This window comes from Lactuca virosa, chromosome 4 (assembly GCF_052849685.1).
Source record: "Lactuca virosa cultivar CGN04683 chromosome 4, Lactuca_virosa_CGN04683_v6, whole genome shotgun sequence".
NCBI classification, from domain to species: domain Eukaryota; kingdom Viridiplantae; phylum Streptophyta; class Magnoliopsida; order Asterales; family Asteraceae; genus Lactuca; species Lactuca virosa.
Window position 1 is genome coordinate 82587197 of NC_136429.1, and position 23904 is coordinate 82611100.

The 23904-nt window shown below is 37.6% G+C and overlaps 4 protein-coding genes and 1 long non-coding RNA gene across 5 annotated transcripts; 2 read left to right on the forward strand and 3 right to left on the reverse strand.

Moving 5' to 3' along the window:
- The first annotated feature begins 362 nt into the window (after positions 1-362).
- Positions 363-2577, forward strand: LOC145105856 (uncharacterized). The gene has a single exon (XM_079042938.1). The coding sequence runs from the start codon at positions 526-528 to the stop codon at positions 2326-2328; it is 1803 nt and encodes a 600-aa protein (XP_078899064.1). The 5' UTR covers positions 363-525; the 3' UTR covers positions 2329-2577.
- Positions 2578-3855: 1278 nt separating this feature from the next.
- On the forward strand, positions 3856-5763 carry LOC145109849 (uncharacterized). Its single transcript, XR_013709263.1, has 4 exons — positions 3856-4039; positions 4143-4234; positions 5081-5216; positions 5297-5763. It is a non-coding gene; the product is annotated as an uncharacterized LOC145109849 (long non-coding RNA).
- Positions 5764-6613: 850 nt separating this feature from the next.
- On the reverse strand, positions 6614-10809 carry LOC145104691 (uncharacterized). Its single transcript, XM_079041887.1, has 4 exons — positions 9538-10809; positions 9335-9443; positions 7085-8541; positions 6614-6928 (listed from the first exon to the last, which is right to left on the reverse strand). Exons 1-4 carry the CDS (start codon positions 10807-10809, stop codon positions 6614-6616), a joined length of 3153 nt encoding a protein of 1050 aa, XP_078898013.1.
- A 1119-nt stretch (positions 10810-11928) lies between these two features.
- LOC145109850 (tRNA-specific adenosine deaminase TAD2-like) lies at positions 11929-14021 on the reverse strand. Its single transcript, XM_079046981.1, has 7 exons — positions 13614-14021; positions 13230-13300; positions 12996-13033; positions 12831-12897; positions 12579-12738; positions 12291-12488; positions 11929-12198 (listed from the first exon to the last, which is right to left on the reverse strand). The coding sequence occupies exons 2-7, from the start codon at positions 13281-13283 to the stop codon at positions 12161-12163; spliced, it is 555 nt and encodes a 184-aa protein (XP_078903107.1). The 5' UTR covers positions 13284-13300; positions 13614-14021; the 3' UTR covers positions 11929-12160.
- Positions 14022-16049: 2028 nt separating this feature from the next.
- On the reverse strand, positions 16050-16739 carry LOC145104692 (uncharacterized). The gene is made up of 2 exons (XM_079041888.1): positions 16308-16739; positions 16050-16220 (listed from the first exon to the last, which is right to left on the reverse strand). Exons 1-2 carry the CDS (start codon positions 16737-16739, stop codon positions 16050-16052), a joined length of 603 nt encoding a protein of 200 aa, XP_078898014.1.
- Between the last annotated feature and the right edge of the window lie 7165 nt (positions 16740-23904).

The window sequence follows — 23904 nt, forward strand, 5'->3', positions numbered from 1 at the left end:
TTCCTAGGTGAAAGAAAAAAAAAGGATGATCATGTAGAATGATGACGCTATAATAATATATAAATGATGTAGAAAAGTGAGATGTTAACGGTCTATCATTTTCATTTTAGATAATACGTTAATATGATACGTTATCAACAATTAATCTTTTAGAAGTTTAAAGGATGGAGAATTGTTTTGAACTTCGAGTGTTTGATCCAAAAAAAATAAAAATAAAAATAAAGAAAATTACACTGAAATAACAACACAACAAAACCTTAAAATGTCTTCATGCGGTCAAAGTCAAACAATACGTCACTTTCTTCCCCATCTCACGATATATATAAATTATCCAACACCAACCCAACAAAGACTTCATCAAAGCCCTTAAAATAACAGTGAAAGTTAGAGAGAGAAAGTTTTGTTTTTTCTTTGGAGAGAGAGAAGAAGAGAGAGGGATTCTTCAAACCCTCTCTCATGTCAGAGTAGACTGAACCCACAGAGTCTTCTTTTCTTCCAATTTCGATTATTTCAGGCGAAAAGATCATGAATCCAAGCAAAGTTGAAGAGGGTCTGTTTCATCATCACCTTGATCCGATCGCAGAACCTGAGCCGTTGATTTTGGATCACAGCCACCACGAGGAGGAACCCCCGCCGCCGCTGGAGTTCTGTCTACCTCCCTTGTCGGAATTCGACTTGTTTCGTGATGACAATGATGAAGATTCCATCAGCCGCACCTCCTCCGAAGCAGACGGTGCTCCACCAGCTACAAATAATAACGACGTTTCTTCCCAAAAAACAAACCCTAGACCTGAATACGTTAACCCAGAGCCTCACATATCCTCTCAATTTTACACATTTAACATCGAATCTCACTCCTTGATGATCCGTTGTATACTCGAAGGCCGTCTCGCGAATCCCGACGAGATTAAGGCGGCGACGCCTCAAGCTGTTCTCGCTAGCTGGAGGTCAGTCTGGAAAGACCGCAACGAAGACACCGCCTACCTGACGGCATGGAAGCGAATTCAAGAGAAGCTCACTGTCCATAGAGGCCAACACGGTAATGAATTCCTTTGTTCCAAGAACAATTCCAATAATCAATTTGTTTCACATACCAGTCAATGGCAAGAAATCGTCATGAATTTTCATGGTGATGCTGATTTGAAGCACCTAGGGTTGAAAGAAACCATAGAAAGAATCAAACAAGTTTGGACAATAGGTGCTAAGTTCTACGGGATACCTGAATCTTACATTAGGGCTTGTGTAGCTGCTTGTCCTATTTGTTCAGATTCAAACGGCTCTGGTGGGGGACGATCAAAAAGACGTAGATTTGAGTACACGGAATCATTCGATGTCCCAGCAAAAGATGTACCTAGTAAACTGCAACAATTGGCAACTAAACATAAGGTTGTTTTATGTATAAGACAAAAGTACATTAGATATAAGCCATTCATGGCAGAAGTTAAAGATTACGCATGTCATCGAGCAGGGGAACCCGCTTCATCATCTAAAAAATCAAGAATCTTGAAAAGGGAACCTTATGCTTCAAAGCGATGTGGATGTGGGTTTCGAATAAGGGCAATTGTGCCAATTTCTAATTACAATGAGAAAGATAAAACCTTTGTATATCAAGAAGAGGGAATGGCTGTTTTCAAGCTCTATGCTGTTCATTCAGGGCATGAACCTGGTCCATTGGATGGAAATGCAAGAATCATGCATAGAATTGTTGGGCATAAAGGCGGATTGTTAATCGATCAAGATCTGGTTTATGGAATGAGTGATGAAACTGATAATGAAAACTTCATGGGGAAAGATGATAGCGATATGCAACATACGGTTTTGCAGCAAGTAAAGGAGTTAAAGAATGAAGTTGGGCTTCTCGAAGCTAAAATTACCAAAATGCCACCTGAGCTTTTGAGTTCCATGTCTCAAGAATTGTTTGATGTGATAAGCAAAGTTAGAAACATAGGAGAATATGGATCAAAATCATTAGGGCTAATGTCTGATAATGATTTGGTAGATTGGAGTGGACATCAAAGGATTTATGGAGATGGAAAAGATACGGATTTGATTGAAGATGATGACGACAGTTTTGAACGGACACTTGGCGATGTTGGATCTTGGGATGACACCTGTAAACCCGAAAAATGGCTGAAATGCAATGGATTTGATGAAGATTCCAAACTTACAAAACCCATAAGACATGATGAAACAGAAACAGATAGTCTTGTTGGTTTGCAAGTTGACAGTTTCTACCCTGAGAATCCTAAATGGTATGATTCCCCTTGTGGTTTGGACCCTGGAATGGAATGTGGGAGTAATGGATTCCGACATGGGGAGATTGTGTAGAAAGTGATAACTTAATGATGATGAGTTTAGTAGGTGTTATTTGTGGGTGGGTGGGTGTATATTTGTGTACACAGAAGAATGAAGCGGCTTATATGCTTTATTTAGAGGTCTTTGCTGCTTGTGACTATGTAAAGTATAGCCATTTGGGCTTCTTTGCACATACTTCACTGTGACTATATCTTAATTGTGTTGTGAACTTTAATTTAGGACTTCATTTATTACATCAATGAACCTATTATTTTCTTCCAATTCATGTCTTTTTTGGTTTTTGTCCCTTTTTCATATAATTCTGAAGTATGTTGCTATGATCGAAATATTTGGTAAAGTACGTTACTATTTCTTTCTATTAAACCTTTCAAAGAAGAGTCATTCTCAGGAGGCACACCTTTTTTCTTTTGATACATTATATCAGTAACAGTTGAGCCTTCTATAATCTGTTATGGAGAACAGACTTTTTGCCAGGTGGAATAAGAAAAAAGTGAGCTGGTTTTGCAAACAACAGAAACGCGAGTCTTTTTTGCTGCTTTGTGTATGGAGGCTCTATAAGGTTCCCCCTTAGGGTTATATCTATACATTTTCTCTCTAATTGCTGTTACCTGCAGACATTTGTATTGTATGATGTTCACTTAGGACAACATGATGATGATGATCATGGACATGCTTAATGCCAGTAACTTGGCTACTTTGGTTTGTTGGTGTTTGTTCTTCAGCAGGATGATGGGTGTTTTGGACATTTCAAATGAGAGAGGAATGTTTGGGTAACCAAATATCATGGAGATGTTATCTTGTTGAAGAAGTAGGAGTAAATAACTTATTTGATCATGTATATGTATCGCAATGGATTGTATATGGTAGATGTCAAGATTGGTCTCTATCTGTATAGAAAAAAAAGTAATTTTTGTGTATTTTTTTTAGTCAAAATAAAGTAGCTTCCAACCAAATAAGTTTGGTTTAAAAAACAAATCTACCAACCACCAATTGAGATATCTGGCATATGACTGATTAATAAAATCAGTTAAAAATAAATTATAATCAAATCATGTGACAATCATGCTCTTACTGAATCATAGTTTAGATTAGTTCGTGTCTCACACGCATGCACATGCACATGCACACTCACACACAAACAAACATGCACATGCTCTTTTACTGAATCTGTCCTCCCTTCAAATCACAGTCGTCGGATGTATTCCATACAAGGGGCGTGATTGACTCATATTGTGCTTCAGTCTTGTACTTTCTGCTTTGTTTCTTGTATCGTAGTCTAAGTTGTTTCATTACATGTACATAGTAACATCCTCATTTTCTGATAAAAACGGACTTATATGGTACTTCAGTTCCTGTACCCCTCATGTTTTGTGGATGGTTGTTGCGGTTGTATGCAACCTGAATGTATTGAATGAAATACAATTTTTGAAGCAATTGTATTGAATTGTAAAAATTATCTAGTCATTTGTACAAGTATTTGATGCATAAGAATGCTTTGGTGAAATGTGACACATCACACAAGTATTGCTTAATAAATTACTATTTGGTTCCTAGGAAGTGTCGTGAAATGTGTATAGGGTTGGTGCGTGGGAATGGTCGCTACAAATGAAAATTACCATCCCTCAATTGAAAATTCCTGTGAAATCTTACTGATATTCATGTTTCCCTCATCTTCAACCTATTTTCAGAAAACCTAATTTCGCCCTCACTGACCGGACTTCAGGTACGGATCTACCTTCAGTGAGTTCGTCGCCACCTACTAACCTTCAACTAATCTCCGATCGACGCCTACTAATCGTTCAATTGATTTCAATTTGTGCTTACAGGTCTCGCCATCCATCTCCTGCTGCCATTTTCTTTTATGACTTTTATTTTGTCTACTTGCTACCTTTTTCTCCATCTGAGTTACCTTCACTAGGTATGTATTACTTATTCTGTTTTCGCTTTTTTTTTTCCTGGTAGTTTGTATGCTAGCTATTATGTTTCTCATTGTGAGGCACTGAGGCCTTATTAAAATTTTCTCTGCTGTGAGACTTGGTTATACTAGTTTAATTTGTGTTGTTATACTTCAATTTCTGTTTCTTATTGTTAGGCCTGATAAAATTTTTGATTTGTATGCATACAAGATATATACATATTGTTGGTGATGCTCTCTGCTATGGTTTAACCCCAGTCCCGGTGGACCATTTCTGTAAAAAACGGTCCCTTTGTAGAATTGATTTTTTACAGAAATAGTCCCTGGTAAATTTACAAAATAGGTCCCAATATAGAGAAATAAATTACAGAATTGTCTCCGTGTAAGAAAAAGTTGCAGAAATGGTTCCTATAAGTCACAATAGGTTCTTTTGCAGAATTGTTTTTACAGAAATGGTCCCCTGGAAATTTACAGAATACGTCCCTGTGCAGAAAAATAAATTACAAAAATGTCACTGTTTAATAGAAAGTGGCAAAAAATGGTCCCTGTAAGTCACAAGATGAGCTTTTACAGAAATGGTGCCTGGGAAATTTACAAATAGGTCCCTATGCAGGAAAATAAATTACAAAAATGTCCTAATTAGTCAACTAACCTTTGTCCTTCAATCTTTGATCTGTAGTTTTTGCTATGTTTATGTTTTATATCCGTTTGCTGTGTTACTGCTGCTGTGTGCCTGTGTTAAAGGAGGGATATGAGTTTATTGTGTTACTGGTGTTATACTAAACATTTGAGTTGCACTTATTTATTTAGTTGCTTTTAAGTTACACTTGTTTGCTTGCTATTGTTTAGATGCTCCCCAAAAGGCCAGAGGTTATAGCCAAAAAGCCGAAACTTGCTATTATTGTTAATGACATTCTCAGTGTGAAAGAGATTAAGCGAATACCATATCTGTTGTCTAAGGGATCAAAAAATGGCTGATTTGGAGGTGGGTATATTATGCAATCATATACTTTTTTCATTGTAAAAGAAACCGGTTGATATTTTATTATTGTGCATTTTTTATAGGCATTGCCAAACGGGAAGTGGTTTTGCTTCACAGATTGTAAGAGAATTCATTATGTTTTGCAAAATTTGCTAACTCAAAAACCGGAGATTGTTGATGATGACCTGTTGACTTTTATGAAGGAGAAGCAAAAGGATAAGGAGGAGGAGGGGGACAAGGACAAAAATGTAATTTCTAAAATGAAATTTGATCTTTTAAGTGAGAAGAATGCTACCCATGAAACCAGACCCATGCTTACACAAACAATTGAGGTTGTTTGCAACCATGAGGCTCTTTAAAACGAAAAATTATAATCAAATAACTACAATTAATAGTTCATTTATTTTGGTAGCTTTTACCAACATACAAATGTGATCCAAAATGAATTTTTTTTATAGATACAATATACAAGACCTTCCATATGGCTTATGATATCTGGAAATAAGACATTCCCATATGCTTTCATGTAACTGTGATAAATTGACAAGTCTTTTTATCACACCATACAAAGTTTTTTTTAACGGCAAAAGTAAATAAATAAAACCAAACAAACCAACAAGAAGCAAGAAGTTGGAGTACATACTACATAGTACAAACAAACTAAATCAGCCAAAATAGAGGCCAAAATAACATGAAATAACAACAGTCAAAAGAAAAACCAACCAAACATGGGCAAAAGTGTCAAAATGGTTTTTTGGGAAACAACACAACACGACATGATGTAGAACCAGAATATGTGAGCAGCACCAATCTTATCATTGGGGAAAATCTTTCCAACGCAAATTAAGGGCAAAATGGACTTTTTTTGGTAAAAACATGTATAGTTGGGCAAAATGGATTTGTTTTGGTAAAAACATGTATAGTTGTCCATGTAATGACATAAGAACATTGCAAGGGCAAAATGGTCTTTTTTGGTAAAAACATGTATAGTTGGGCAAAATGGATTTGTTTTGGTAAAAACATGTATAGTTGTCTATGTAATGACATAAGTGAAACAAAAGATGAAAAACTTTTCAGTCATTTTCTTATTCACATCACAACTGTTTATATACAGGGAAGAAATAGCCTAAACTAGGAAATAGATAATCTACTATAATTACAGAATTAAGGTCTTAAAATACATCTAATATAATGGAAATTAGAGAGCTAATTTAGGCCAATATACAACTCTTAAATACAGCAGTCAACAGCTGTATAAGGTATAACTGTAATATTTCCAACACCTCCCCTCAAGTTGGTGAATGTATATCAATCATTCCCAACTTGGATACATTTGACTCAAAACTTATTCTCAACAGTGGTTTTGTCAGAATATCGGCTTCTTGATCAGTTGAGAGAACTTATGAGAGCTTTATCTTTCCACTTTCAATCTCCGACTTGATGAAATTCCTATCAATATGGACATGTTTCATACGATGATGTTGTATAGGATTATGAACATTTGCAATCGCAGGTTGACTATCATTGTAGAGGTGTAGTTGACCATTAACATCAATTTTCAATTCTATTAATAATCTGTCCAACCATATTAACTCACAAATTCCTTGTGCAATAGCACGATACTCTGCTTCAGTACTACTTCTTGACACGACTGATTGCTTTTTGCTTCTCCAAGTGACCACATTTCCCCAAAACTTGGTACAGGTGTTGATTTGCTATCTGACCAATTTGCATCAGTAAATCCCTCAATCTTTCGGTTCTCGGTTTTTTTTATAGAGCATCCCTTTTCCAGGTGTTCCCTTCAGATATCTTAGGATTTGATCAACTACATTTTGATGGCGAACAGTTGGAGCGTGCATAAATTGACTTACTTGGCTAACATTATAGGCAATATCCGGCCTAGTGAGTGATAGATAAATCAGTTTTCCCACTATTCGTTGGTATCTTTCTCTATTTGTTGGAGGGTCTTCTTCAGTCAACTTTTCTTTCCAGTTCTTTTCCATTGGAGTAGTTGCTGGTCGGCAACCAAGCTTTCCTGTCTCTTGTAGGAGGTCTAGGATATATTTTCTTTGTGAAATGAAGATTCCATCTTTGCTTCTAGCAATTTCCATCCCGAGAAAATATTGTAATTTTCCTAGATCCTTGACTTTGAATTCTGATTGCAGTAGCCGTTTGAGGTTGTTGATCTCGTCGACATCATCTCCGGTGATTATAATGTTATCAACATATACAATCAAGATACATTGTTTTTTGTTCTTTGACTCTTTAACAAACAGAGTGTGATCTGCTTGTCCTTGGCGATATCCAAAATTCTTCATAACCTTGCTGAAATGAGTAAACCATGCTCTGGGAGATTGCTTTAACCCATATAAAGCTTTTTTCAGTTTGCATACTGATCCGGTTTTTTCATTGTGCTCGAAACCAGGGGGTAGCTTCATGTACACCTCTTCTTCTAGTGTACCGTTTAAGAAAGCATTTGATACATCCATTTGATGTAATTCCCAATCAGGATTAGCTGTGATGGATAACAATACTCTTATAGAATTTAGCTTTGCAACAGGTGCAAATGTCTGCTCATAATCGATTCCATATGTTTGAGTATATCCTCGAGCAACCAGACGGGCTTTGTATCTCTCAATAATCCCATTCTTGCTAACTTTCACAGTAAAAATCCATTTACAACCTACTAATTTCTTTCCTTTAGGCATATCAACAACTTCCCATGTCTTGTTTTCATTTAATGCTTTTAATTCTTCAAAGACTGCTTCCTTCCACTTTGGATCCTTTAACGCTTCATGAATGTTTGAAGGAATAGTGGTGTCATCAAGCTGAGATACAAAGGCCCTGTGATTTTTAGATAACCTTTCATAGGACAAGTGTTTTGAAATAGGATGTTGAGTACAAGATCTTACCCCATTTCGGATTGCAATAGGAGCATCAGGATCATCCACTTTGGATTTTTCTTGCTGCAATTCTTGTGGAGGATCTAAAGTTGGTTCTGATGACTGGTTTTGCTGAGTTACACGTGGTCTTCTTGAGTAGACACGTAATGATGGTTCTTCCCCTTGAACAGGTTCTGAAATTTGAATTGGTTCAGGGATGATATTTTCTGTCACCGGGGGTATATATGGTGATATAGACTCAGATATAGGCAACATTGGAAGAGATATAGATGGATCCCAATGATTCTCTTCATTTAAAGTCTCCCCCCGAAGGGAATCATAAGAGTAAAATGGCTGATTTTCAAGAAACGTGACATCATAAGATGTAGAGAACCTTTTTGTGTGGGGGTTGAAACATTTGTACCCTTTTTGTGTAGATGAGTAACCTACAAATACACATTTTGTTGATTTTGGATCAAGTTTTCCTCTGTTCGGACTGATATTGTGAACAAATGCTGAACACCCAAAAACTTTTGGAGAAAGAGAATTAATTACTCTCGACTCGGGAAAGGTTTTTTGAAGAACACTGATTGGTGTTTGGAATTTTAAAGGTTTTGAGGGAGGTCGGTTTATTAGATAGGAAGCAGTTAGGATTGATTCTCCCCAAAAAGATTGTGGCACGTGACTAGAGAACATGATTGAACGTGATACCTCTAAAAGATGTCGATTTTTACGCTCGGCAATCCTATTTTGCTGGGGAGTTGAAGCACACGAACTCTGATGTAAAATACCATTTTCTGAGAGGTATCTTCCTATGTTACTAGAGAAATATTCCCCCCATTGTCTGTTCGAAGTATGTGAATGTTGCTTTGGAATATGTTTTTTATCATTTTGTGAAATTTTATGAACACATCGCAACATCCGATTTGTTTTTTAGAAGAAAGACCCAACATACACGAGTATGGTCATCTATGAAGGTGATGAACCAACTCTTGCCACTTAGGTCCTTGACACGACAAGGACCCTAAATATCAGTATGTATAATATGGAACGGTTTTGAGGGTTGGTATACATGAATGGGGTAGTTTCTTCGTGTTTGTTTTGCGAGAATACATGATTCACAATTAAATGAAGAAACATTTTTATTGATGAAGAGGTTTGGATACAAAAGCTTCATATACTGAAAACTAGGATGTCCTAACCGTTTATGCCAAATGATTACATCAGAATTTGAGATACTTGATGCAGATAGTGCTAGACACGAGGTTGGAAAATGAGAATGACCAGTGAGGTAGTAGAGACCATGTTGTACCTTAGCATTGCCAATCATCTTCCCCGAACGCAGATCCTGAAATACACAAAAATCACAAAGAAAAATTACTTGACAGTTTTGATCTTTTGTTAATTCTCACAGACAGAAGATTATATTTTAAATGTGGCACGTGAAGGACTGATTTTAAGTGAAGTCCTTGAAACTTTGTATCACCCATTCCTATAACCGGTAACACAGTGCCATTTGCCACACATACACCAGGCTCATCACCACATGTTCTATAGTTGCTTAAGTTTCTACAATCTCTGGTCATATGATCAGAGGCACCTGTATCAACAATCCAGTCATCTAAATCTGTTTTCTTTGTTAACAGAGACATTTTTATGTTACCTAGATGCGTAGTTGCTGTTTTAGGGGCTGGTTCAGGTGCTCCAGAACATTGTAATTCACGGAGAAGGGACTTTAGAGTCTCCATTTTTTGTGGAGTGAGTTTGTTGATGTCGGAGCTTAGTGGCTGGGTTTGCTCGACTACATGAGCAAAAGGAGTTTCTCTACGCTGGCTTCGTGACTTCCAATCCTTTGGCTTTCCATGTATTTCCCAACAGGTTGCCTTCGTATGGAAAGGTTTCTTGCAATGTTCACACCAATGACGAGCATCCTTGTTTGCCTTATGATTTTGAGAATGAGAAGACATAAGGGCTGATCCTTGTGGTTGTTCTTCCGGAAAAATGCCTTCGTTTGATGTGAGCATAACTCTACGTCGGCTTTCTTCTCTACGAACTTCAGAAAAAACTTCTCTAAGCGAAGGCAACGGTTTGACTCCAAGAATACGCCCTCTTACTTCATCAAGATCCTTATTAAGTCCTTGAAGAAAATCAAAAACTCTGTCTTTTTCAAGCATTTGGTTATATATGATTCCATCATCACTGCACTTCCAAGGAATAGAATAGAATAAGTCCATATTATGCCATAAATCAACTAACCGGTTGTAATACTCAGTAACCGTCATTGTTCCTTGGCGAGTGGATCTTAGGATTGAGCGAATCTCGAAACACTGAGATGTGTTTTCAAGATCTGAGTACATATCTTGGACACCTTTCCAGATTTCGTGGGCACTGCTGTAGAATAAAAAAGTTCTGCCGATTTGTGCCTCCATGGAGTTGATAAGTAATGCCATGATAATGGAGTTTTCTGCTTCCCATTGTTGATAACCTGCATCGTCCTGTTTTGGTTGACAAGTTTCACCGGTAAGATAGCCTACTTTCCCTTTCCCTCGGATGACCAGCAAAACAGATTGATACCATTCTCTGAAATTCAACCCATTTAGTTTGTGTTGGGTGATTTGCAGAGTATGTCCGAGGTCAGGAGTAGAGAGGAGAGTGGATTTTGCTGCAGATGAAGCATAATCGCTTGTGACATCGGATTGGTTTCCCCCGGCCATAAATAGTTTAGTTTAGAGAGAAAAAAAACTTAGGAAATAAAAGAGAGATGTTTGATCAGGTCTAGGATGTCTCTGATACCATGAAACAAAAGATGAAAAACTTTTCGGTCATTTTCTTATTCACATCACAACTGTTTATATACAGGGAAGAAATAGCCTAAACTAGGAATGAGATAATCTACTATAATTACAGAATTAAGGTCTTAAAATACATCTAATATAATGGAAATTAGAGAGCTAATTTAGGCCAATATACAACTCTTAAATACAACAGTTAACAGCTGTATAAGGTACAACTGTAATATTTCCAACAATAAGAACATTGGAACACCATCTCTTGATAACAAAGTATGATCTTTCAAAACAAAGAAACAGACCAAAACTTACAAATACTCTTTTACAAAAAATATTTGAATTCTTGAAGAAGTAAAGAACTAGGATCACATCATAGTCACATAGCTTGAATTTTTTTTAGTTTCGAATAATTATCAAAGAACAAAAGAGAAACTTACAAAGTAATCGTTGGTGTCTGACAACTTAAAATTTTATTATCAAATCGAAAGAATATGTACAACAGAAACAAGTATCAAAAAAGTTAAATACATGAGCCCGAATCAAATATCGATCAGATATCAGAATCAAATACTTTGGTTACACTATTTAGAAATTCGAATCAAATGTCGGAATAACAAGTCATTCAAAAAAACGTTGAATTAACAACATATACACATATTAAGGTATTGAGAAATCAGAACATAAATAAAAATTAAGAAAGAACTTCAGAAATTGAAATGAGAAATCAAAACTTTGAAACCCCTTAATTTAATTATTCAGACATCGGTTAAGGTTGGGTTGAAAATCGACCTTCAGAAATCGTTTAACCTGCTTATCAGAAATCTAACTTCAGCTTCCCATTAATTATCAGAAATAGAAGGCGATTCACATTGATATCAGAAATAACTTCGCATTCTCCTTATTGTTTATGAACTCAATTACTTCTTGAGACTGAGAAGACGCTTTGGGAGGAGAGAATTGGAGATTCTCAAGAAGCCTGGGACCAAATAATTACGAGACACTAAAAAAATATGTAAAATAAAAAACACTTTTGGTAAAAAAAAAGAATACAAAGCTCGAACATGGGCCACTTTTGTTAACTTGACCACTCAACTTTCAATTTGTTCCTGTATCTTTTTGTTCAATATTTTTGAAATTTCACAATTTTGAATCCAATGATGACTTGTTGCTGATGCCACAAATTATTGTAACAATTTGATTAAACAATAACCAGATAGTAGTTACAAGATGCAAGAAACATGCATTTTTTAAAAAGTACTAAAACACCATTTTGATGTCATGGTTGTTGAATGGGCTGGCGATGAGGTTTTGGAGCTGCACAAAACAAAAGGGGACACATTATTTGATAAAGACACAACATGAGTCAAAAGGTAAATGGGTAATTAAGAATACATATGTGTACATACCATTAGGGTTTCCAAGTTCATAAAAGTTTCTAAAAAGAGAAACTGCTTCTTCACCCATTATCCCACCCGTGCATTTGTAACTTTTTCTCCCAACATCTTCACCACTATCGGATGTAGTTGTATTTGTATGCAAGGATAATATTGATCCACACCCTCCAAATTTATCATTGGAACAACCATAGTACACCTCTTTTATACCTACATCCATGTATAAAAAAATACTACCAGTCTTATTTTTGTCATGTGTAACAAATGCAGCCTATGGTGTGTTAGTTTAAATAAGAGTACCAATAAATGATAAGGCAGATGCACACATTATACATGGTTCACATGTAACATAAAGATAGCATTTTGAGAACATATCAGCAACTTCATGTTTTGTAAGTCCCTTTTCTTTCCACTCCTCAAGCAAAACATCAATAGCTTCCATTTCAGCGTGTCTTGTAGCCTGCATTTTAGAGGCCAATTTGCTAGTGTTAACATAATGGTAAGTTAAACAGAGTTACAAATAGAAAAAAAAAAATTGTTATAGAAGTATACATTTCTTGTTTCATTAGTCCGATTTCTTCCACATGATATGACCTTCCCATCCATAACAATAACACAGCTGTTCCATGAAAAAAGAAATTGGTTTATATATGTCAAATGATGGTCAAAGTACCAAAGACTTTGATAACCAGAGAACATAGACAAAAAGAGATATACCCCACAGGCACCTCAAGATTGTCAAATGCAATTTTAGCCTGAAAGAAAAAAGAAGAGGTTGTTGTTTGTTGATATATAATAATATTGAAGTAATTGCAGGAAATTTTGATTATACAGATAGTTTGATCTAAGTGTTGGATGATTAATTAAATCAATGCCTACATCAACTTTTGATAATGAGATAAATACAAAATTTGTGTAGCCTGAATCTATACCATCAAGGGAAATGCATACCTGTTCTAATGCCAGCTTCATAAATGCAACAATTTCTGGCATTTCTTCTCCCATCTTGATAATGATATGAACTGAAATAAAATAAACAGGCATGGAAAAAAAGGGAAAAGAGAACTCTTTTAAGTAATTGCAAACAGTCCAAATAAGCAGTAGACAAATCCAAATCCTACGAATCCATATCATTGGACTAAGCATTTGAGGCTAAGCTAAAACGTTACAATTTTAAGAACCACATTTGTAATGGTCAAAATCCACGAAACAATCAAGATAAGATCAATAATTCACAAGAATGTGAGTGCATATGTCCTTTGTTACACATGCATTGCAAGCAAATGATGTTATCAATTACCAAAACGAAATGAAGTTATATTTTTTCTTTCATACCTGACGCAAACTTCTAATATTGATGCTGAAGTTCACTTAGACATATCATCAAGCATCTAGAGTGCACAACCAGAATTAGTTTCAGAACGGTTAACTGGAATGTCCTGATAGTATGATTACAATTCAAGCCTTCAAGTCTTGGTGTAGAGCCTCTATGGTTTATAAGAGAAGCAAATCAAACAAGGACTTCGTTGGCTATTGGATTATTAAATGGCTCGGCTGGGAAGAAAGCCAGAACGGCTAAAGTGATAACTGGATCGTCCTCCTATGGCCTATGGGGAAGGACGCGGGAGCGCCAAGCCGCCAATATTTTAATCGCCTGATTCGTGAATCGCCCGTCTTCAGATCTTCTATTGAGCAGGGCTACGGGTGTTTTCGATTGCTTTTTATTTTTTAAACGACTTATTAACTCTGATCTCCGGTGTCGATAAAAGAGTATTTCTATTCATTACCAATTTTAAATTTAAAATTTTTCAGTTTACTTAAATTAAATTAATAATATTATAATAAAAAATAAAATAAAATTAATACATATTATAAGGTGATATAATTTTATGTGTTTATTTGAATCGACGATTATAATTTTATATAACTAAAAAGATATTAATGAATAGCTTATTTAAAATAACTAATTAATAATTTTTAGTTTTTACGATGAAAGTTTAATTAATTTTGTAACCGTAGTTCCACGAAATATAAACTATTAAATAAATAAAATGTTTGGATATGAGAAAACGATTTATGATTTTAGTACTAAGTCAATAAGTCATTTTTAGTGTTATATATACAATAGCAAAATACTTTTTAATTTATTGATTTTTTTTAACTACAAAAGTTAATCTAAATAATTTTTTAAAAACTCTTTTTAAAAATTTAATAAGTTAAGAAATTATTTGAACTTTAAAAAACAATACCAAACAACCTTTTAGTTAGAACAGATCCTTGTGGGTGTATAACAATAAGGAGCCACAAGATGCCTTTATGAATATTATGATGATGCGCATAATGCAAGAAAAGATTTCTAGATAAACAAATAAAAAAGACCGTAAAAACAAAAGAATCCTTTATTTAGTTTCCTATTTTCTTTGATTCCCATTTTTTCATATTTATAATCAAATATAATACAATTACGTATTTGATTGAAATTAACAATCTATCCTCCTATTCTTCATTTCTAGATAAACTCTACAATCTCTCTTATATATTATATTCAATTTAACTAGACAAAACTTCAAAAATTGTCTCTGTGGTTTCCGAAAATCTGAAGTTTTGTCCCTAATTTACAAAAACCTCGCGGATCGTCCCTGTGGTTTCAAAACTTTTAACATTTGGTCCTTCCGGCTCACTCCGTTAGCATTTCACCGTCAACTCATTTTTCAATATTATATTGTAGGGGTAATTTCGTCATTTCAGTTGTAACCTTCTCTCTTTAAAAGAAATTGCATGTCCGATTTTTGGGCAAACCCTTTACCTTTATTTGCGATCGTCATCTCTCTTCTCCCTTCCACTGTTGCTCGACCGTTGCACCCTTTACTACACCCAATCGCTTCTGATTCAAAGATGGTGACTTGCAGATGTGGGAATGAAGCAATGAAGATCACTTCATGGACGGATCGTAACCCTGGAAGACAATTTTGGAACTGTACAAGATGTGGGTTCCTTCGATGGCCTGATCCTCCTATGTGTGCAAGGGCATTGGTGGTGATTCCTGGTTTGATAAGATCAATGAACCGATTGGAAGAGAGGGTTGCCATTGTGAGTGCAGAATTGTGTAACTACCAGTTGATGTTGTTTTGTTCATGGGTGTTCTTTTTTGGTTTTATTTTAATCTCTAAGTATCTTGTGAAAGTTTGGATGGTAATGGAGTTTTGGTTTTTGGTTTGTAACCGTTGCAGGGGTTTTTTTTATTTTAATCGAATATGGGTTTTTTGCTTTCAGTTTATGTAGGGGGTTTTGGAATTGGTGTTGTTGTATTTGGTTTATGTATCAGATTAATGTGTAATGGAGTGGTAATGGTAATGGTAATGGAATGTAGTTTGTTATAGTTGATTGTTCAATTTCTTGAATGTTTTTGAAATGCAATTGTTAAGTGTATTGTAAATGCATCTTTAAGATGGTTTTGATTTGCAATTGAAATGTACAATGTTATTAATTGATCTGTGAAGGGTAATACACAAAGGAAATTAATTCATTACCAAAATGTGTATACACACCATTACATGCAAAGTTTTAAAGTTCTTAATACAACCATCATACTAAGTTTCAAAACAAATAAAGACCTACAACACAAGCATGACTTAAGTTTCAAAAGACCTACAACACAAACATTACATGCAAAGTTTTCAAGTTCTTAACACATCTTCAAACAAGTACACATGACTTAAGTTTCAAAAGACCTACAACACAAGCATCCTAATAACTACTAAAAAATAGTTTTCAGCCCCCTCTAACTTCACCACTGCCTCCCTGCCCTTTACATGTTCTGGAATTGTGCCCTTTGTTATGACACTTTGAACAAGTGACTGCCAGATATTTCCTGCTCAATCTACCAGCTTGGCTGTTTGGCTCATCAACACCCCTCCTTCTCTTCTTCTTAGGCCTCCCAGCCTACACATATTGATATACTATAGTTAAAATTGAATTCATTCCATGTTCACGTGTATACTATATATTTGGTATACTTGAAATACAAACCCGTGTTTTATGTTTTGGTGGAAGTAAAGTGAATGGGCAGTCACTTTTAGGCCACATTGAACGTCCATTAAATGGATCAATTTTGTTGAAATACATGGCTTTCCATGTTGATAGCCTATAGCAAGGATGGACCCATTCATCAACATGTGGGGCATTTTCACCATTTTCAATTTTGTCCCATATAGCACAAACAACATGTCTACATGGGAAACCTGTAATCTCCCAAAACCTACAAATACAACTTTGGTCATTCAAGTTTACCACATACTGATCTTGCCATGTGCTTGCCACTTGGTGCTTTCCTGCCCCATTGTATTTAGCCACATACTTAGCTGCATCAATCTTAATCTTTTCAAACACTGTAGTTACAGTAGGGGTTAGAAGTCCTTTACACTTATCTATTTCCTTTTGCACCACACATAACCTCTTCATGAGATACTCTCTAATATACTCTAAGCAAGTGATAATAGGTTAATCTCTACCTTGTAACACCGTAAATTTTCAAATAAAAATTTCATTTAAATTCGCATAATTCTCTTAACACATTTTACGAAAATCTCATTTATTTAATTTACAAATCGCAACTACATAATTGTTGGTTCAATTCCAGGATCCTCAAAACATAACTCCTTCACTGATGTGTACAATCAAGTCGGTGCCTTCCCGCGATCCTGAGAAACCTGAAACACATAACACATAACACGGTAAACACGAAGCTTAGTGAGTTCCCCAAAATACCACACACAAATCTGAAGCCACTCGAGGCTATAACACAGTAAGACCCTCCGGTCAAAGTGTCTCAGTGGGACCCTCCGGTCCCATGGTTCGTTGGACCCTCTGGTCCGGTCTGTAAAGCTCCGCATAGCATAAATCACAAAGACATAATGCACAGCATAAAACATAAGGCATGATAACATAATACTCAATGTAATCACATAAGACCCTCCGGTCACACATAAGCACCACTCTAGGTAAAGTATAGTGAGAAGACTCACCCTGCGAACAAGCAAGCAAATATCCTCGAACTCGAATCTCGAACTAGCCACCACCTAACACATAGGGTAAATATCTCTAATTAATACTCGATTCTCGACTCTAAGTAACCACATGTTATCCTTCTCTCTCTAACTCTTGAATTGGGTAAAAGACCATTTTACCCCTCCATGGTCTCCATTACTCATATTGACCAAACCCTAAAGTCAACAGAAGTCAAACTCGAGTCAACAGTCCATATTTGTCCCGACTCGTCGAGTCCCCTCGTTTCCTCAGAAGTCTCAAGAAAGCCCAGCTCAACTCGTCGAGTTGACCCCCAACTCGCCGAGTTATCGCACAATCAAACCCACCGGGACAAACCCTCACCGACTCGTCGAGTCGGCTCCTTGACTCGGCGAGTCCATTCGGACTCATATCTCATTCAGTCGTTTTCAAGGCAGAGAACCTCTCCAAATTCTAGATCTGCACTTCTAAGCTCATTAATCACGTAAAGCCACAGGATTTACGTTCATGAATGTCATTTGGCACACCATATCCAATCCTCTAACCGTTGTTGAACAAATCTCTGATATCCTCAATAAAATACCCGGTTCTCCCCCACTCAGGGCTCGAACCATCACCATTTGGCACACCAACCATTTCTTCTACAGACTGTTTCACCAGGTACATCACACTTACTCTTGGAAAGTACCACAGAACACTCGATGATCTTCCCGATAGGGACAAAGCAACTCCAACCATCCCGAGTCTCAGATAAAATCCTCGAAAACTTCCCAACGTGACTGCCCCTAGTCGTGTTGAATGCCTCAGACCGACACACCGCCGGATACTCCGACTATCCCAACACAGTCCTGACTCTCAATCTGGAAATAATGCACTATTACGCACCTCATTTCTGATTCCTCGACCAGTCTCCCAACGTCATTTAAATCTCATACCGACACACTACCAGACATCTCAACTGTCACGTAGTAGTCATAACTCTTAGTCTGAAAATTAATGAATTATCACACTCCTCATCTTCGACTCCCCAACCAACGTCCCATCATGATAATTATCATGATAGCAGAGACCTCACTCCCACACTCTATATCCATCATCGACGATGAGAGCCACCGCCCAACATACTCCTCTTGATCACCTGACACTGCTGCTAACATATGCCCTACTATACTAAAATAGGGTATATCCTTGTCCTTGACCATCTCAGTCTCCACTGATGATCCTTTCATACTATAATACTACCTTGAGGTAGACAACTGCCCAGATACTCCGACGAAAGATCGCAACCAATGCTACCCCACAGGGTTTACCTTCAAACTCAGAAACTGAAAACTCAATGGCTCTTCTGCTTTTCACAGGAAAATGAAATAGCACGACTCTGGTCATCGAAAGTGACGTCTCCACTATCGGCCGATTGCTCAACTCAGACCGTAATCCTCCATAAAGCACCATCTCTACTCATCCCTGAGTCTTGCGAATCCGATTGGCATCTCACCAAAAATCTCCCGGAAACTATCTTGATTTCCCTCTCACGGTATGCTCCCTTGAAACTCGTTCAACATGGCCCTCTGGCCCCACACTCTATCACATATGATCTCAGTCTAATCAATCACAACGGGATAACTGGTAAAACCAGAAGCACTTACCTACCACGAGTCATGGTACTCGAACCATGTTATCTCCTTTCAATCTGCTATAAATCATGGTACCCGAACCATGTTATCTCCTCTCAATCTGCTATAAGTCATGGTACCCGAACCATGTTATCTCCTCTCAATCTGCTATAAGTCATGGTACCCGAACCATGTTATATCCTCTCAATCTGCTACTTAGAACCTCTGGAACTCTCCCTGTTTCGAGTACGGGTCCTCTGCTTTCAGTAGTACGGGCCCATACTACCTGCCACATCTACCCATACTTTCCACACGGATTGTTCCAAATTTCCTAAGTAGCTGCTCAACTTTCTCGATCACCAATCCCGTTAAACCTGGTCACTCCCCAGTGAATACTCTAATCTATCAGCGTACTCATCTGAGTAAGGTTACTCCCTAGACTCTTCCTAGGTTCTCACGCTTCTCTGCCATCAGCTGCTGAAGAACTCCTTATGATGCAAGCAACATTCATGCATCGAATAATCTCCACTTAGTAGTTGACTCCCATCATCGAGAGTGTGGGGCCATTCATGCATCATCGAATAATCTCCACTTAGTAGTCAACATGGCCCTTTGTGGAACTCTCGATGATGGGAGTCATATTCACTTAGTAGTTGACTCCCATCATCGAGAGTTCCACAAAGCACGAAGCAAGCAACATTCATGCATCGAATAATCTCCACCCGCACACAAAACCACTCTAGGTTACAACTCTATCTGCTCTACTCACACTCAAAAAGTGTCACCAAACTCAAACAACTCTACCCCACGCGGGTATCTAACTGATGGGTTTTGAGCATTCTAACACTCCTAAGTGTATATGCAACCCTAGAAAACCTTGGATCTATGTTTGTCTAAAATACATGCAAAATACTTTTTCCAAGGTTTAGAAACCTATCTAGCATGCATGGGGAACTTTAATCATAAAAGATAGCTAGAATTACATACCTTGTAGTTGTTTTGATTCCTTGGAAACCTTGAGAGCCTAGCACCCCAAGTGTGATGCCTCAAATGTTTCACACAACACCAAATGCTTTGGAATAACTTTAGAGAATGTATAACACTTGTAAAAATCGACTTGCCCTCTCTTGTTCTTAGTGTACCGATTTTGGTGAGTATCATGTTCATTATATAGTGTGTCACATCTAGGGTTACACCATGTAAACCCTAATGTGACATGACTTTTCATTTCCATGACCCATGGGTTTGTAACTCCCATGGAGCCTCCATGGAGCATCCAATGGGTTTAACCCAACTTGATAATCCATGGAGCCTTTTAGCCCACTATACAAGTTATGGATGATTTACATAATCAACCCATATATTTAATTAGTCTCTTTTTGATCACTTAATTAATCCTAGATTAATTCTTGATCAATACTAATTTAAATAATACTATTAATATATTAGAACTTATAATATATTAATAAACCACAAGTGTTATTTATCTCATTTAGTCTATCCAAATGCATGATGCCATGCAACCCAAATGGACCATGCCAGGTCGGGTCAAGTACATACCAGAAATAGTTATGGACTTAGACACCTTATCCAACAGTCTCCCACTTGGATAAGTCTAATAACTATAACTGCATGTATGACTTCAGGAACCGATCAACAATCGTAGCTCTTTTCAAGGTTTCTCGGAACTGAGAAGATGATGATACGCCATTTAAGATAAGTGATCATATAATCCTCTGTTCTAGATATCAGCCGGACAAATACATGGAACAATGTCTTACTTTTGTCCAGCAGTTTGTTTCCCAATTTCCGATTTGTTTGACATAGAACTTAATTGAACACATCAACTTAGTTCTGACCGGGCCCGGTACATAGGACAAAACAAAAATCATCGAGGGCCCAGATATCGCTTCTAATCCAAGAAGGAATAGATAAACTTCGACTCATATGCTTGTTCTACTACCTTTTAAATCACACACAAAAGCACATTTTATAACATCGAGTTACCAATGCGTTTTCGCACGATCAATGTATAACCAACTCATAGACAACAAGTCATATCTCTAGGTTTGAAGACTTATATGATATTACAGTCTTGCGATCACTCGAGATAAATTCCATGAAGTGATACCAGCGAGCGTGGGTTGAATCCAATACTCAGAACTTATGAGCACTCATGAGTGTTGAGGCCATGTCCAACATCTTAGACCTCTACAACCAACTCACGACAATCTTACTTCATATCTACTTCCAACATATGACCGACTGTGGATAATTTGAATAATATGTAAACACAACATAAATATTCTGGAAGTCAAAACATGCAAAAGAAATAATAGTAAACGATTGACAAAAGATAGCAACACTTTACTCATAAATAAACACAACTTTTATTCATCATCAAATGTCAATTACACTTTACAAATTTCAAAATTATCTAACTACTAAAACTAATATCATCCTTCAGCCCTATGCTCCTTGCATGCTGGAGATGCTTAACCCTACCCAGTCCCTTCGTGAGGGGATCTGCTGGGTTCTCATCCGATGATACCCTCTTTGCCACGAGGAGTCCTTCTTTTATACGATGTCTGATGAAATGGTATTTTCTGTCAATGTGTCTGGATCTCCCGTGATCCCTTGGTTCCTTTGCTAAGGCAACTGCACTTTCACTATCACAGAAAATATCTATGGGCTCCTTTATAGTTGGTACAACTCCAAGGTCTCCAATGAAGTTCTTTAGCCATATAGCCTCCTTTGCTGCCTCGTTTGCCGCTATATACTCTGATTCGCAAGTTGAATCAACCACTGTCTCCTGCTTGGAACTTTTCCAAGAGATTGCTCCTCCGTTTAAGGTAAAGACCCAGCCCGACTGAGAGCGGAAATTATCCCTATCAGTCTGGAAACTAGCATCACTATACCCTACAACTCTCAAGTCATCACTTCCACCAAGGGTAAGGACCCAGTCCTTAGTCCTCCGCTGGTACTTGAGAATATTCTTTACCGTTGTCCAGTGAGCCTTACCAGGGTTCCCCTGATACCTGCTAACCATGCTCAAAGCAAAGGATACATCAGGACGATTGCATGTCATAACATACATGATCGAGCCTACTGCAGAAGCATAAGGTACTCGACTCATTTATGCTATCTCAACCTCGGTACTCGGGCTATGAGTCTTACTCAGTCTAGCATTATTCTGGATGGGTAACTCTCCTTTCTTGGAATCTTGCATGCTGAACCTCTTCAGCACCTTCTCCAAATATGTACTCTGACTAAGCCCAATTAGTCTTTTACTCCGATCTCTCAGAATCCTTATCCCTAAAATATAGGCAGCTTCTCCCAGGTCCTTCATAGCGAAACACTTCCTAAGCCAGGACTTCACTTCCTGCAAGGTTGGGATGTCATTTCCTATGAGTAGTATGTCATCCACATACAATACCAAAAAGCTAACTATACTCCCACTAGCCTTGACATATACACAAGATTCATCTTCACTCCTCGAAAAGCCAAACTCTTTGACTTTCTCATCAAAGCAAAGATTCCATCTGCGAGGTGCTTACTTTAATCCATATATGGATTTCTCAAGCTTACACACTCTATTAGGGTACTCTGTGCTGACAAAACCCTCTGGCTGATTCATGTAAACATCCTCAGCCAAATTTCCATTGAGGAAAGCGGTTTTGACATCCATTTGCCATATTTCATAGTCATGAAATGCAGCAATGGCTAACAATACCCTAATAGACTTAATCTTGGCTACTGGTGAAAAGGTCTCATCATAATCAACTCCCGGAGTTTGAGAAAAGCCATTTGCAACCAGTCGCACCTTATATGTGTGTACATTACCATCTATGTCGGTCTTCTTCTTGAAGATCCACTTGCACCCAACTGTCTTACGACGTGGTACATTGTCAACCAAGTTCCAAACTTGATTGTCATACATGGACTGTATCTCGCTGTCCATTGCCTCTTTCCATTTAGCAGACTCGGGGCCTGCCATGGCTTCCACATAGCTGTTAGGTTCATCTAGACTTACCAGTGTCTCATCACTGATAAGTGTCTCACCTTCTGCAGTAATATGGAAACCATAGTAGTGCTCAGGTGCATTCCTAACCCTTGTGGAACGCCTCAGAGGTACATATTCGTCAATTGGATCAACATGAGTTTCCTCCTCAAGTTGACTGCTAGGGTTTGAGGTTCCTTCACCACTTGACTCTTGAATTTCTTCAAGGTCAATTTGCCTCCCACTGTTTCCTTGGCTTATGAACTCTCTCTCTCTCTCTCTCTCTCGAAAGACACCCCTCCTTGCTACGAAGACCACATTCTCACTAGGTCTGTAGAAGAGGTAACCAAAAGATTTCTGTGGGTAGCCGATGAAAATACACTTCTCACTTCGAGGTTCGAGCTTGTCGTGAGTCTCGCGTCTCACGAAAGCCTCGCAACCCCAAATCTTGATATGAGCTAGACTAGGAACTTTTCCAGTCCACATCTCGTGAGGTGTTTTGGCAACCTTCTTTGTAGGGATCAGATTTAGAATATGGGCGGCAGTCTCTAAGGCATACCCCCAGAATGAGATTGGTAGCGAAGCTCGACTCATCATGGAACGAACCATGTCCAACAAGGTTCGATTACGCCTCTCGGCTACACCATTCAACCGTGGTTTCTTGGGAGGTGTCAATTGTGAGACAACCCCACACTCCCTCAGATAGTCGAGGAACTCAGTACTAAGATACTCACCACCGCGATCGGATCGAAGCATCTTAATGTTCCTGCCCAATTGATTCTCGACTTCCTGTTTAAACTCTTTAAACCTTTCAAAAGTATCTGACTTATTCTTGATTAAGTTGACATATCCATATCTACTATAATCATTTGTAAAAGTCACATAAAACGATTAGCATCTCTTGTGGCAGTTTTGAAGGGTCCACACACATCCGTGTGTACTAGATCCAACAAACATTCACCCCTAGCACAGGAACCTCTGAAGGGTG

Excerpts from the sequence above, each read along its gene's own strand:
- LOC145104692 (XM_079041888.1), bottom strand. The coding sequence starts at position 16,739 with ATGAAGAGGTTATGTGTGGTGCAAAAGGAAATAGATAAGTGTAAAGGA. Across the intron at positions 16,221-16,307 it reads CACCAAAACATAAAACACGG|GCTGGGAGGCCTAAGAAGAA; the intron begins GTTTGTATTTCA and ends CAATATGTGTAG.
- LOC145104691 (XM_079041887.1), bottom strand. The coding sequence starts at position 10,809 with ATGGCCGGGGGAAACCAATCCGATGTCACAAGCGATTATGCTTCATCT. Across the intron at positions 9,444-9,537 it reads ACTTAAAATCAGTCCTTCAC|GATCTGCGTTCGGGGAAGAT; the intron begins GTGCCACATTTA and ends TGTGTATTTCAG. Across the intron at positions 6,929-7,084 it reads TTGCCTATAATGTTAGCCAA|CAAATCAACACCTGTACCAA; the intron begins GTAAGTCAATTT and ends TTGGTCAGATAG.
- LOC145105856 (XM_079042938.1), top strand. The coding sequence starts at position 526 with ATGAATCCAAGCAAAGTTGAAGAGGGTCTGTTTCATCATCACCTTGAT.
- LOC145109850 (XM_079046981.1), bottom strand. The coding sequence starts at position 13,283 with ATGGGAGAAGAAATGCCAGAAATTGTTGCATTTATGAAGCTGGCATTA. Across the intron at positions 12,739-12,830 it reads GGACTAATGAAACAAGAAAT|GCTACAAGACACGCTGAAAT; the intron begins GTATACTTCTAT and ends TCTAAAATGCAG. Across the intron at positions 12,489-12,578 it reads ATCTGCCTTATCATTTATTG|GTATAAAAGAGGTGTACTAT; the intron begins GTACTCTTATTT and ends ACATGGATGTAG.